Source organism: Argiope bruennichi, chromosome 11, assembly GCF_947563725.1.
Source record: "Argiope bruennichi chromosome 11, qqArgBrue1.1, whole genome shotgun sequence".
Taxonomy (NCBI): domain Eukaryota; kingdom Metazoa; phylum Arthropoda; class Arachnida; order Araneae; family Araneidae; genus Argiope; species Argiope bruennichi.
The window spans coordinates 46883407-46896530 of record NC_079161.1 but is presented as its reverse complement, the minus strand read 5'-3'; the positions used below and the strand labels follow the sequence as shown (position 1 = coordinate 46896530).

General features: G+C 30.7%; 1 protein-coding gene across 4 annotated transcripts in view; it reads right to left on the bottom strand.

Annotated features, from left to right (window-relative positions):
• Positions 1-13124, bottom strand: part of LOC129957597 (cell adhesion molecule Dscam2-like) — a 929106-nt gene that overhangs the window by 441333 nt on the left and 474649 nt on the right. For all 4 annotated transcript variants that reach the window (XM_056070014.1, XM_056070015.1, XM_056070016.1 and 1 more), the window contains exon 3: positions 11681-11842. In XM_056070014.1, coding sequence (XP_055925989.1) covers positions 11681-11842 — 162 coding nt within the window. The remainder of the gene's footprint in view (positions 1-11680; positions 11843-13124) is intronic.

Here is a 13124-nt window from a genome sequence, read left to right as displayed (position 1 = left end):
TCTCGCCATCATGGTAGGTCTAGAAATGGTGTGGGAGACAGCTTCCCCTATTAATGATGGGCCATGCCTCTTACAGAAAGGGTTGCACCCAGGATAGTGGCGGCCTTTAAGAATCAACTTATGTCTATGTCATCTCGGCTATCTGAACATTCAAACTTTCCTTATGCGTTTTGGTGGGCCAGAGAATTAAGAAAAAAATTAGTTTAATAAAAATATTAGTTTGTCAAATTAAGGAAAGGAAAATTAATTACTTAATATCTTTAAATTGATTTTTTTTTCAAGATTTATAATTAGATTAAATCTAGTAAGGGCATGTGTAATTTATATAGAGAAATGGAAATTTTTATAGTAAAGGGGTGTGAAGGAAATTTTTAAAAAATATAAAGAATAGGGAATCTTAAGATAATTGAATAATTATTATGGTTAAAGAAAAAAAATCTGATAATTCTAATAAAAATGAACAATTTTATTAAATTTTTAATCAAGATTCAAATTGATAAAAAGTTAGGGGACTTAAAAAATCGGCTAGACACTTTTGGTTAATTTCTCCTAAAAGAAATATTTTTAAATGTAGTATTGTATTCATTAAAAATTCGAACTCTAAACTCACCTCTCAAGAAATTTCCCTGAATCTGAAGAAAATATTTTTTGGACGATGCTTTTCTGTTTGTGGCAAGGTACAAAAATCAACTTAAAATGGGATTTTTTGCATCAAAATTGTAAATCTGAATAAAATTTTGCTTGATATCTTTTGATATGTAATCTGTTTGGTCTATCCGTCCATGTACATGCAAATGTAAGGACTTAAAAAGCAACAGGTTTAGAAATTAAGAAAAAGAAAAGAATATGAATTTGTCACTATAATTTTTGATCTGCATCAACTTATAATAAAATCTCATCGACGAATAGACTTTCTATTTTCTCGTATACATAGTATATAGAAAGTACCGTAATCGTCAAAAAATACGAACTCAATATTTTGACGAACCTTCACGTTCTAGACCCCCCCCCCCCGAGTTCGAAAAACACATTTTTGGAAAATGTCCGTCTGTCTGTGGCAAATCTAACTCAAAAACGCTTTGAGCTAGATAGACGAAATTTGGTATACTATCTTTATATCAAATTAGTAGATTTCTATCAGATTTTGAGCAAACTCCACTCAGGAGAATTCTGTCTGTCCGGCTGTTCAAGTTAACCCAATAATTACAAAACGAAGAGAACTGGAAGGATGAAATTTGGCACATATTTAACTGGCATATTCTAAACGTCTATAAAATTTTAAATCAATTCCAACTATAAGTTTACCGTCTGTCGGTCTGTATTTCAGAAGCATGTGAACCTCGATAATACTAAAATGCAATGACTTATATATATCAAATTTGGTATGGATTTTGTGATTACAAGTATAGTTTGTATTCATTTTTTTTTCTTTCAATTGGTGCTGAAAAACGCGTCTAAAACCCAAATTCGATTTACGAATACTATTAACCACATTCCAGGGATTAATCGCCAAATGACTCGCAAATGATGACATTCAGTAAAAATGTTAAATTCACGCCAAATGTTATTATTTTGTAGCTATTGTACGCCAATTCTATAGAAGACATTTGGTGGTATAACATCTTTATGAGAGACTATGCGAGAAAGTTTTGTGAGAGCTCTCCCGCTAGTTATTGAGGTGTCTTTTCGAGTGAGCGTTAACTCGAAATAGCAAATACTAAAGTAAATAAAATTTTGCAGTAGTTTTTGAAAACAAATTATAGATCTACATGAAAATCTTAAACCTAATTGGTACGAATAAATATATATACTTACTACTTTTCTTTATATATATAACTACTTTCTTTTATATATATATATATCTTTTATTTTTACTTTTCTTTTATATCATATACTTTCTTTCTTAAATATATTTATATATATACTTTCGTTACTATACTACGATCAACACAAAATATCCTATATTCGTGAATTAATTGTTTATCAGAAACTTTCCGTTGGTTTCATTTCCTTTAGTATTGGCATCGAAAACAAAATACATTCTCAGCATGTATTTTAAACTTAGAAGTTCTTTAAAGTAGTCTCTGCCAAAAAAAAAAAAAAAAAAAACTTTGAATATGAAATTTTAAGTTGAAATATTTTATAGTAAGCATAAGTAATAAAATTGAAAAGTAGCACTAAAATTTGATTTAGAAAAAAATGTGCAGTATTTTTACTGACAAATAGCATTAGTTAGTTAAAGTTAATTCTTTTTATCATGACTTAGTTGTTGGGTCACGATTTGAGAGGATACACATTTCATTTTATAGAATGTAATTAAATAAAATAAAGATTAAAATAAATCAAATAGAACTATAGTACAAAAAGAATATTTTTTATGACTAAATAAAAACCAAACATTTTTGAATATTACGCTTGGAAAAATTATTTCTTTAATTTTATGATTATTCATTTTTTTTTCTATAGTAACAAAATAAAATCTAATGAGAATTTTAATAGAAATAATTAAAGTAAACTATTTCTAGAATGAAAAACAACAACAAAAAAATAATAAAGAATTGCAAAAAAACAGAAATAGGAAAAAAATAACTTATAATGCAATAAAAAATTAATAAATTAAAGGGTAATGTATTAATGGTAAGATAATTTTTAAAAAAGCTTTTTAATAAGAAACATTTTCCTATATTTTTAAATTGTCGATTTCATTTTGAAATAATTGCATTTACTTTTTTCATTTTCAATTTTGAAACTAAAATGTAGCAAAATGATTTACATCCTACATTTTTTTTAAATATTTTAATTTTTTATAAAAATTTATTAATGTGTTTTTTTCTAAGCAAATATGATTAAATATAAAATCCAATCAACACAACAGCAAAATCGTTTTTTGAGGTTTTTTTTCCCTTAAATTAATTTTGATATATAGCAGTTGTGGTTTCCTTAAGATTGTCAAAAGAAATCAGATACCTTAAGTATTTCTACATATTATTCTTTCCTTCATATTTTACATTTTTTTCTTCCTATTTTCTCATTGTATTTCTAAAAATTGAAAACATTTTTTTTTTTGTAATAGGTAATACAAGATTCTATTTTATTTTTAATTATAAACGCAAGTAAGTAATTTTATTGATACTGGTATGCAAATATTCTGATTGAATAAAAAGGATATCATTCCCATTTCAAAATTCATTGAATTGTGTGTCATATAATTGAGTTCACTATCTTCCATATTTTTTATATTCATCTACTATCTAAGGCTAATGGACATTCACTTCTCCCAAAGAGGACACCCCAGATATGAGGATGAGGAGCTTCTGGTATGATGTTCTCGCTTTTCTAGTGGACATAACAATGGTGTAGGGTTGATTTACCCCTTGCCTATTACGGAGCTTACTGTCTATCGGAAGAGTTGCGCCTTTTCCGGTGATGACCATTAGTGTTCAACTTTTTCCATATCTCATTGCTGTGCCGAAAACGAACATCGATTTTTCTAAAGCAGGGTTCACACGAGGCCAACTTTTACGTGCAACTGAAAATCACGCCTACCTCAGGAACAGCACATGACAGCAATCGAAAATAATTGTGAGAAATGGCCTAAATACAACATAATGCAATGCAAATGCAATAACAGGTCTGGAAACCTTATTCTCACACTATAATTAGAAAGGTTTTTTTATTATAGAAATACTAATTGAAGATTTCTGAAAGAAATATCAATGCAGTTATACGTTTGTTGACATATGTTTGTAATGTGGTTGCTGGATAAAATCATTTGACTATAATTCAATAACGGATCTATAAACAAAGATACAAATCCTTAATTTAAAAATGAATATAAAACATGGATATACAGCATAAGACAATGTAATTATCATTACTCGAATGGCAACATATGCCTCATGACGCAGTTCTAACAATTGGAAGAAATTTATCAAAAATTTCGAAACTGATAAGAAGACTCACTGACTCAATTCCTCATATAAATGAAATTCATAACAGAAAGTTTAAAGGCATAAGTGTTTTATATCTTGCCAAAAAATATCAATACGAAAAAAAAAGTACCTCTCTGGTATCAAAATGCGTCATGTAATTTAAAATCATGGAAATGAAGTATTAAACAATGTAAATATCATAACAAAATAAGCAACCTAAGAATACTCATAGCATAATTATTCCATGTATGAAAAACTTGGCAAAAATTTCAATACTGGAAAATAAGGACTCACTGGTATCAAAATGTGCAAGATAATTTTAAATCACAGAAAGCACCCTGTCATAATTCTCTTGAATACTAGAGTCTTGCCAAAAATATTAGTACCAAGAAAAGATTCATTGGTAATAAAATGCATAATATAATAACATAACACAATCTAATTGCAATATAGTACATTGTAATATAAATTAAATAACAAAATTGGGTGCTTTAGGTTTAAATACCCCAAATAAAAGAATCCTACAAAAAGTTCCAATATCGACAAAAGATTCACTGGTATCTAAATGCCACACATAAGTTCAAACTTAGAATAATAGAAATGCAGTATAATGCAATATAAATGGCATAACAAAAGTGAGGTAATTCCTTTTCCCCCAAATAATAGAAACCAAAGGAAACTTCGAGTATTGAAAAGGATTCACTGATATTGAAATCACATACAAGTTCGAATTTAAAATTATAAAGCTTAGTTTAGTTTAGTTATATTAACGTCTCATTTTAAAACGACACTAGGGCTATTTTGGGACGTATTTCGTAATTTTGAACCGCGTTCAGATAACGAGGATGACACCTGAACTAGCACCACCCTATCCAAATTCTCACATCACACCAGGGAGAGGACGTTTGGCCCCGACGGATTTAACGTGCACCAAATCCGCTTACACCAAATACGGTTTTTCTTCGGTGGAACAGGTCTGGAACCGAAAACCCTTCGGTTCCAATGCCGAGACCTTACCACCAGGCTACTGCGGCCTACTTATAATCATATATTCCGTATAATGTAATATAAATGACATAAAAAATTGGGGGGCCTAGCTTCCTATCCCCCTCAAATAAGAGAAACCAACAGAAACATACAAGTTGAAATTTAAAATCATAGAAATGCAGCCTAATGAAATATAAATGGCATAACAAAATTGACAACCTAATCCTCACGACACAATCCCCTCAAATACAGGAAATCAACAAAAAATTTCAATACCGAAAAAAGACTCTCAGCCATTATGTGAAAGAAAATCCATTTGCAGTCAATGGGTATCCTTTCTTGTCGCAATTTCGGAACGACCTCGCTCTGACAAGTGCTTCCTTTTCCAGTAGGTCATTTGTATTCCTATCAGGCTAAACGTGTGCGGAATTAAAGGATGGGGCTCGCGCCACGGACAAAGTAAGGCTATTCATGTCCGCCCCTGCGTATACTAGGGCGCAACGTTTCGTAGGTAAATTGAAATGTTGTCTTACAGAGTTTTTCAAGCTTTTTCCTGTGCTGCATCTGAGAACAAGGATGGAATACACAGGAGGTGATTTTGCAAAGTATTGCCATTCAAGTATTTTGAAGCGGAAAAAAAAAAGATTTGGAGAAAGACGTAGAGACAAATTTGATTTTTTACTATGATTTGGATATGGAACGGAAGTGGCAAATATAAGTGAAAATAGAGTTAGAAAAATTGACAATGGATTATAGTTTTAAAAATTTGGAAACTTGAAAAGTTTTTAGCTTCTTTGTTTCTTCGCAATTTTTATAGTTTTTAAATATTACTGAATATTTAAGAATTCAAACATATTTTCAGCATCAAAAATTTACAGATTAAATCTAGAGAGAAAATGTGTGAAAAATAATTTATTTAATACTTATTAACTAGGGCAGCTGTATTTTTATTCCTAGTTGGCAATCCCACTGGTGGGGGAAGGAGGTTATCAACTAGGATTCTTTCAAACCAACTTTTAAGACCTTTCCTAAGCCAACTCATCCGCAGATACAAGAATAAGAAACTTCCGATACAGTGGTTGGTTCTGGCCATCTGGGTAGGTACAAAAATGGTGGGCTTTGGTCCTATCGTTGATGGGAGGTGCTTCCCGCAGGAAGGTTTGTATCGTGACCGGTGATGGCCCTTAGGTCTTAAATTTAGTTCCCACCAGAGTTGATGTCGCCAGATCCGACCAGTCAAATAAATTAATAAATAGTTTTTAAAAATGTGTTAATATTTATGCTTCTAAATATCTGGTAAACAATTTAATGTAATGCTATGCTATATTAATTTATTTTGACCAGTCTCCTTTTTCACTTAATCTCATGATACACACATGAGATTAAATGAGTTCTGTAGTGACAGGAATTTTGTTTCGAAAAGTGACCGATTCCTATAGGTATCCAGTAATTTTATTCAGGAAGAATAGTATTATGTATTTGATTTTAAACATCTATTAATCTGGTAAACAATTTAATGTAATGCTATGCTATGTAATGCTATGCTATATTAATTTATTTTGAACAGTCTCCTTTTTCACTTAATCTCATGATACACACATGAGATTAAGTGAGTTCCGTTGTGACAGGAATTATGTTTCGAAAAGTGACGGACTCCTATAGGTATCCAGTAATTTAAGAATCTTATTCAGGAAGAATAGTATTATGTATTTGATTTTAAACATCTATTAATCTGGTAAACAATTTAATGTAATGCTATGCTATATTAATTTATTTTGACCAGTCTCCTTTTTCACTTAATCTCATGATACACATATGAGATTAAGTGAGTTCCGTAGTGACAGGAATTATGTTTCGAAAAGTGACGGATTCCTATAGGTATCCAGTAATTTAAGAATCTTATACAGGAAGAATAGTATTATGTATTTGATTTTAAACATCTATTAAGGATACTTATGTTTTAAAAGCTTTGACGATCAGTTTCTTTTCCTTCAAAGTCACGCTATTTTTATTCCATCTCTCTTTTGTCATGTCTTTATCTCACTTAATGTACTGCTCGCAACATGTAAATAAAGTATTACGTCACAGCCCGTATCTATGTGAAATAAAGTATTGAAAACGACTGATTCCTATAAAAATAAAGTCACTTAACTGAATCACTCACAGAAGAAATAGAGATGAATCTGAAGAAAAAGAATTCTATATTAATACTTTTTTGCTCTCTCTCTTTTTTGTCATGACTTTATCTCACTTAATGTCCTGCTAGAAACATAAATGCGAAGTACATTACAATGTCACAGCCCATAGTTATAAGAATGAAATATTTAAAACTAACTGACTTCTATAAAAATCAAGGCACTTAACTGAATCTCCCACAGAAGAAATAGAAATGAACAAAAAAAATGTATATCGCTTTTAAACATCTGCTATATATTACAATATGCCACCAGGAAAGTAAAACTACATTTTTGATTCATAGTTTCTTTGAAAATTAGATGATTATTTTTTTATAAAAAGTTGTCAAGAATTTCTCACAATCCTTCATTTAAACAGAAGAATTTATATTCTCCAATATTTACCGAGAAAGCATTTATATGAGGTATAAGGTAGCTGATAAACTGAAAAGACCAGAAAATATAACGTTCGTTTCTACCAAGTCAACATCCGCTAAAAGTAATACATTTCGTTATATTTCCAAAAATGTACGTAAGAATCTCTGATGTTCTTTTCTTTCGAAGCAGCCAATCCTATCATACATCTCCATACCTCCTCTCCCTCCTCCAACCGAAGAGATGACACCAAATGGCATAAATACTCATTTCACCGCTTCTCCAAATAGAAAAGTTTGCCTAGGTAACAAGAGACTAGGAATTTCTATGAAGCAATCGCTTCCTTATACACTTTCTCGGCCCAATTTATTTCCTGTGTGATTTCTAGGGTGGTCTCGAGGGACGCAACACTTGATTGGGCTGGCTTCTTTTCCGGGAATCCTATTTCGCCAATTGTCTTTTCTGCGCTCTAGTTTCTGTGCGCATCTCATTAGTCTAGTAGACTTACCGAGGATTACAGAGACACTGTATCACAGGAGGGATACTAGGCTGCCGAACGCTGGGGATTCTTATTAAGAGCGCTTGTAATTTTTATAGGGACATGGAATGGGACAATTCGTAACGATACTTTGGCAAGAAGTTGCTTGAAGCGTGAGGGATGGCGGCATTTTCTCAAGAAGTTGATAAAGCAGTGTTTATCAACCTTTTAGAGATGAATATTGTTAAGGGGAGGTTCAGATCAGTTTTTTCTGAATTCCACGATGCTGTTTAACTTAGTTATATTAACATCCCGCTTTTAAAGCAACACTAAATCTATTTTGTGACGGACTTCGTATTTTTCAACCGCGGTCAAATGACGTGGACGACATCTGAACTAGCACCCCCATCCAAACTCCCAAACCACACCAGCGTGTGGAAGTTTGGCCCGGAAAGATATAACGTGCACCAGACGGTTCTTTGGTGGAACCTCGGTCTCGAACCTGAAACCCTCCAGGTTCCGAAGCCAAGACTTTACCACCAGGCAACTGTGCCCCATCTCGTAATGCAATACTAACTTATGTTTACGGTGTGATATTTTAATAATAAACAGCCATAAATGTTACACTGAAATTAAAAAAAAATAGTAAAAAAGAATTATAAACATACATGAAATTGTGCTGTAGTAAAAATAAGGTGGTAAAGCTGTGATTATCAGTCTGTATATAATGGTATTGATTGAAGAGGAATTTAGTATGTCTCCTGTAAAGTTGATATAGCAGAAAATCCCCTTTTAGTCATATTCTGCTAGAATCATGGCCAAACTATTGCAAATATCTATTGATAACTAAGGATATTTGTGTGCCTGTATTTGGCACTCTTGGAGTTATCGTTAAATCGAGAGATAGGCTTAAGAGGGATTTAGTATGGTTTCTGTAAAGTGGATATAGAAAAAAATCCACTGTTAGCCTGCCATTTTGTGCTAAAATCAAAGTCAAAATGTTGCAAATATCTATTAATTATTAAGGACGTGTGTGTGTGTGTGTGTGTGCGCGCGTGTGTGTGCGCGTGTGTGTGCGCGTGTGTGTGCGCGTGCGTGTGTGTGCGCGTGCGTGTGTGTGCGCGTGCGTGTGTGTGTGCGTGCGTGTGTGTGTGCGTGCGTGTGCGTGTGTGGTACTCTGTTAGACCAATCGATAAATCGAGAAGCATCAAATTTGGAAGATATGTGCTTTGGAAGGTGGAAATGTGTACCTCTATTGTTTTCAAATGTTCATTATAATTTTACTTAATTAAAAATTAAATGGAATTATGGATTTCCTTCCATAAGTATCGAATATATTAGAAACTATTATGAAATGAGTTTTGCAGTTTCTTGAAATTCAAAGGATTCTCCTTCTATATATGCACCAGTTAAATTGTGAATGAATGCGTATGTGAGAAATTCTTGTATAAATTTCAAAAGAGACAGAATAATGTCATTTGCTTTTGAAATGTAAATTATTTATGTTTTCTAATCATAATTATTTAATGAATATGACATCGAAATGATTAGTGTAATACTGCGGTATTTGAAAATTCTTTATAATTTCTGCATTGGGTTTTAATATGTGTAAATGATTTGATTTTAGATTACAAAATTCATTATCATTAATTGAATAATGAATTGTATAATGACTTGACCGTTCGATTATGCAATATACATAATGCAAATAGAATGTCACTAACAAAATTAGATGTATACAGAATAAAAAGTTTAATTAGATTTATCATTGTTAAACTAATTAGAATTAAGTTTAACAATGGTTAAACGTAGTAAAATGTTCTAAAGCATTGAGTTTCGTTATAATTAGGTTCTGAACTTTCTACAAATAATCAGCATTGCCAGCTTATTAAAACAGCGATAATGCTAGAAACTTAGAAATCCTCTATCCATCAACCTGATCTTAGCTTGCATTTGGTTCTTAAAGCCCAGATTAGTTTACGAATTATTAAAAAATGCTATTTAATAGTAAAACTAGAAAATAAAACGCTGGCGTCCTGGCATAGGGGTAGCGCGTCTTCCCCGTGATCTGGGCGTCCCGGGTTCGAGTCCCGGTTTGGGCATGGTTGTTCTTCCGTTGTTCTATCTGTGAGATGTGTGAATGTGCCCTCCTGTAAAAAGGGGGTTGTGCAAGCGAATGAGTGATGCGTGAGTGACAAAATCGTACTCTTGGCCCTAGTTGGCGCTGCTATAAAAAATAAGAGACGTTCCCCCTCAGGCTTAAATCACTGTCTTCGTAACAGTGGGCTTGTCAGTGGCAAGTGCCATAAGAAACAAACAAACAGAAAATAAAACAAATAATTTTCTTCTTCAATTTCTGATCATCTCATATCTTACACTTTATTTCTCAAGTCTAAGTTAAAATTGCAGTTAAAATTGTTATTGCGAATTTTACATATAGAGAATCATAAAGAGAATTTCTTAACATTTTTATGGGCAAGAATACTAAATCATTCATTTGTATTGCAAAGAAAAATATATGCAGGGATCCTCGCATATTCAAAAACTTACAAGCCACATTATCAATAATTCTGTATGGCTTACTTTGAGATTTTTTTTGTATCTCTAAAATAAGAACTAAATGATAAATGGAGATATTTGATTATTTTTTTTTTCGTTTTACTCTATAATTGTTAAACCAGTTAAATTAATGATGAGTTTCACAGAATCATTGTATTACCACATAGCAATTTATTGTTATTTCAGAAAGAGATAAAAAAATTCCCTTCGGCATGCTGGAAGACAAAGGTAGATTCCCTTGCATCTATATGGCAATATAAATTTTTGATGTTGAAAATAGTCAACACTAGGGATTAAAAATCACTTTTTAGCCCTCTAACTTCCAAGATATTGTAGTTGTTGAAAAACTTTCAATACAAAATTGTTCATCTAAATGAGACGTTAATTTGGGTAAATGGATGTATTTTTCTATCTTCAATATTAAGAAAGTTATGGCGAAATAAAAGTTTCAATCCCCCACCACCATCATTCCCATCCCCTTTGAACTTGATGGGCTAGTTACGAACTCGTCCGAGATTCTTTCATTTCTAACAACATATTTCAAGCCAGTTAAAATACAAAAAATTTTACTCTATTTATTCTATTCACAAAATAACATGGAAAAAGCGTTATATATAGAAACTTTTATATGAATGAGAGTTTCGGGTTCTAGGGACCATGATCGGTGAAGAACTGAAGAAATTTTCCCGCAATCTTGCCATGAGAATCATTGTAATAGGTCTCCCTATAGGCATCTACATAAAAATTACTTACGGGAAAAATATTTATATCTCCATACTAGAATAAGTGGAAGTTAATTAACACATTTAGTTAGAGCTAAATATGTTATATTGCCACGAAAAAAAATCATTCTTAGAAAAGGATTTGAATTGTTTTAAAATGTAAGATAAAGAATAAACACAAACGCTCTCAATATGAAATCGGAAATACTATAATATTATGTACATACATAGACGCTAGAACATGCTCTTGTGTGTCAATTCTGGAAATGGATAATTTTGCATAATATTGACTATAAATTTTTAATTTCTTAACAAAAATAAATTAAATAAAAGAGCGTAAATCTATGGATTACATAATTTTGTTCAGAATTTTTTGGTAAGGGAAGAATGGAAATGGAGAAATTTTATTTCTTTTACAGTGCTGATATATTAAAATAAAAAATCTGTACTTACTTCTTGTGTCTGTCATTTTTAGAACATAATCATCGTTTCTGATCCACGAATCTACAGATACATATTCCTTCACAAAAGTGGGAAGATGGCATCGGAGCACAGCAGTGTTTCCTCTTACCACAAAGTCATCGTAAACTTGGGGATTGAATCTTTGTTTAATCACTGAAAAATAAAAAAGCTTCATAAGAAAAAATGAAAAATTTGAAGATGAAATGCTGCAATTAAGTGAAATTTATAAAAGTATTTCTAATTTAATGGATGTTATCTTTTATTCATTACATTCCTTTAAATCATGTTTAAAAAATAATTGATTAGAATTTTACTGGCAACACAAAAGAGCCGACAATGATGTTGAATGAATTATAAATTATGGCATTCCATCATTTAAATAATAAGTTATTCGCATAAATAATTTAATCAACCCCAAAAAAAATCGTTTCCTTCGGGATATTTTTATACTGTCAATTACAAAAGAAATTTCATTTCCGTAATTCGGAAATGAGAAAAAGTTATTATTTTCGGATATATTAGGCTATATATTTGTAATTATCTATTTTATATGGAATTCATTTAATATAATTGCTTTTAATTTATTTTAATGTGAATCTTTTATCAAAGTAAACATTGCATCAGTAAATTTTATCTTGATTTAATGATAGAAAAACTGAATAAAAAGAAAAAAATTCGTTACACATTTTTAAGAATTTTTAATATGCATTTTTTCCACTGTTATTTTGGATGCCTATTTTTCAATATGTTTTTGTTTTGAGGAAATTATTCATATTTTTTTTATCGAAAGACAGTATAGAATTTTGAGTGTTTTTAAATTATTTCAAAGAATAGACAGGTAATTTATTTTTCCATTGATTAATTATATATATATATATTTCAAAACCACTTTTTTTGTGACTGAAGCAAAATATTTCAAAATAATATAAATTATAAGATTATAAATATATTAGTACTAAACTAAAGTTAATTTTTTAACTTTTTCTACGGTCATGGGAAGTATATTTCCCACCAAGTTCATCAATCTTTGTATGAAGTTATGTAAGTTGGTATACGTTCAGACAGATTTTTCCAATAAAACAAAAAAAAAACTATATGTTTCATTTCTTAATCTCATAAAAAATAATGTACCTCAATTTGCTATTTAAGTATTAATTAACCAATTAATTATTCAAAATAAGTTTATCTAATAAGGAAAATGAATTACTTTTTATAAAACAATCTGTTTTCTAAAAATATTTTATTATAGTGTGATAAAAAAAAATGGTCCTTTAAAGAATTAAATTATTTTGCCCTTTCTTTTGAAATTTGGTTATTTTCAAATAATTGCTTTTAATGGATTTAAAGTAATATTTTAGAAATTATGAATTAAAATCAACACACACATAAATAATAATATGAATATACTATTTTCCTATTTTGTTAAAACAGGATC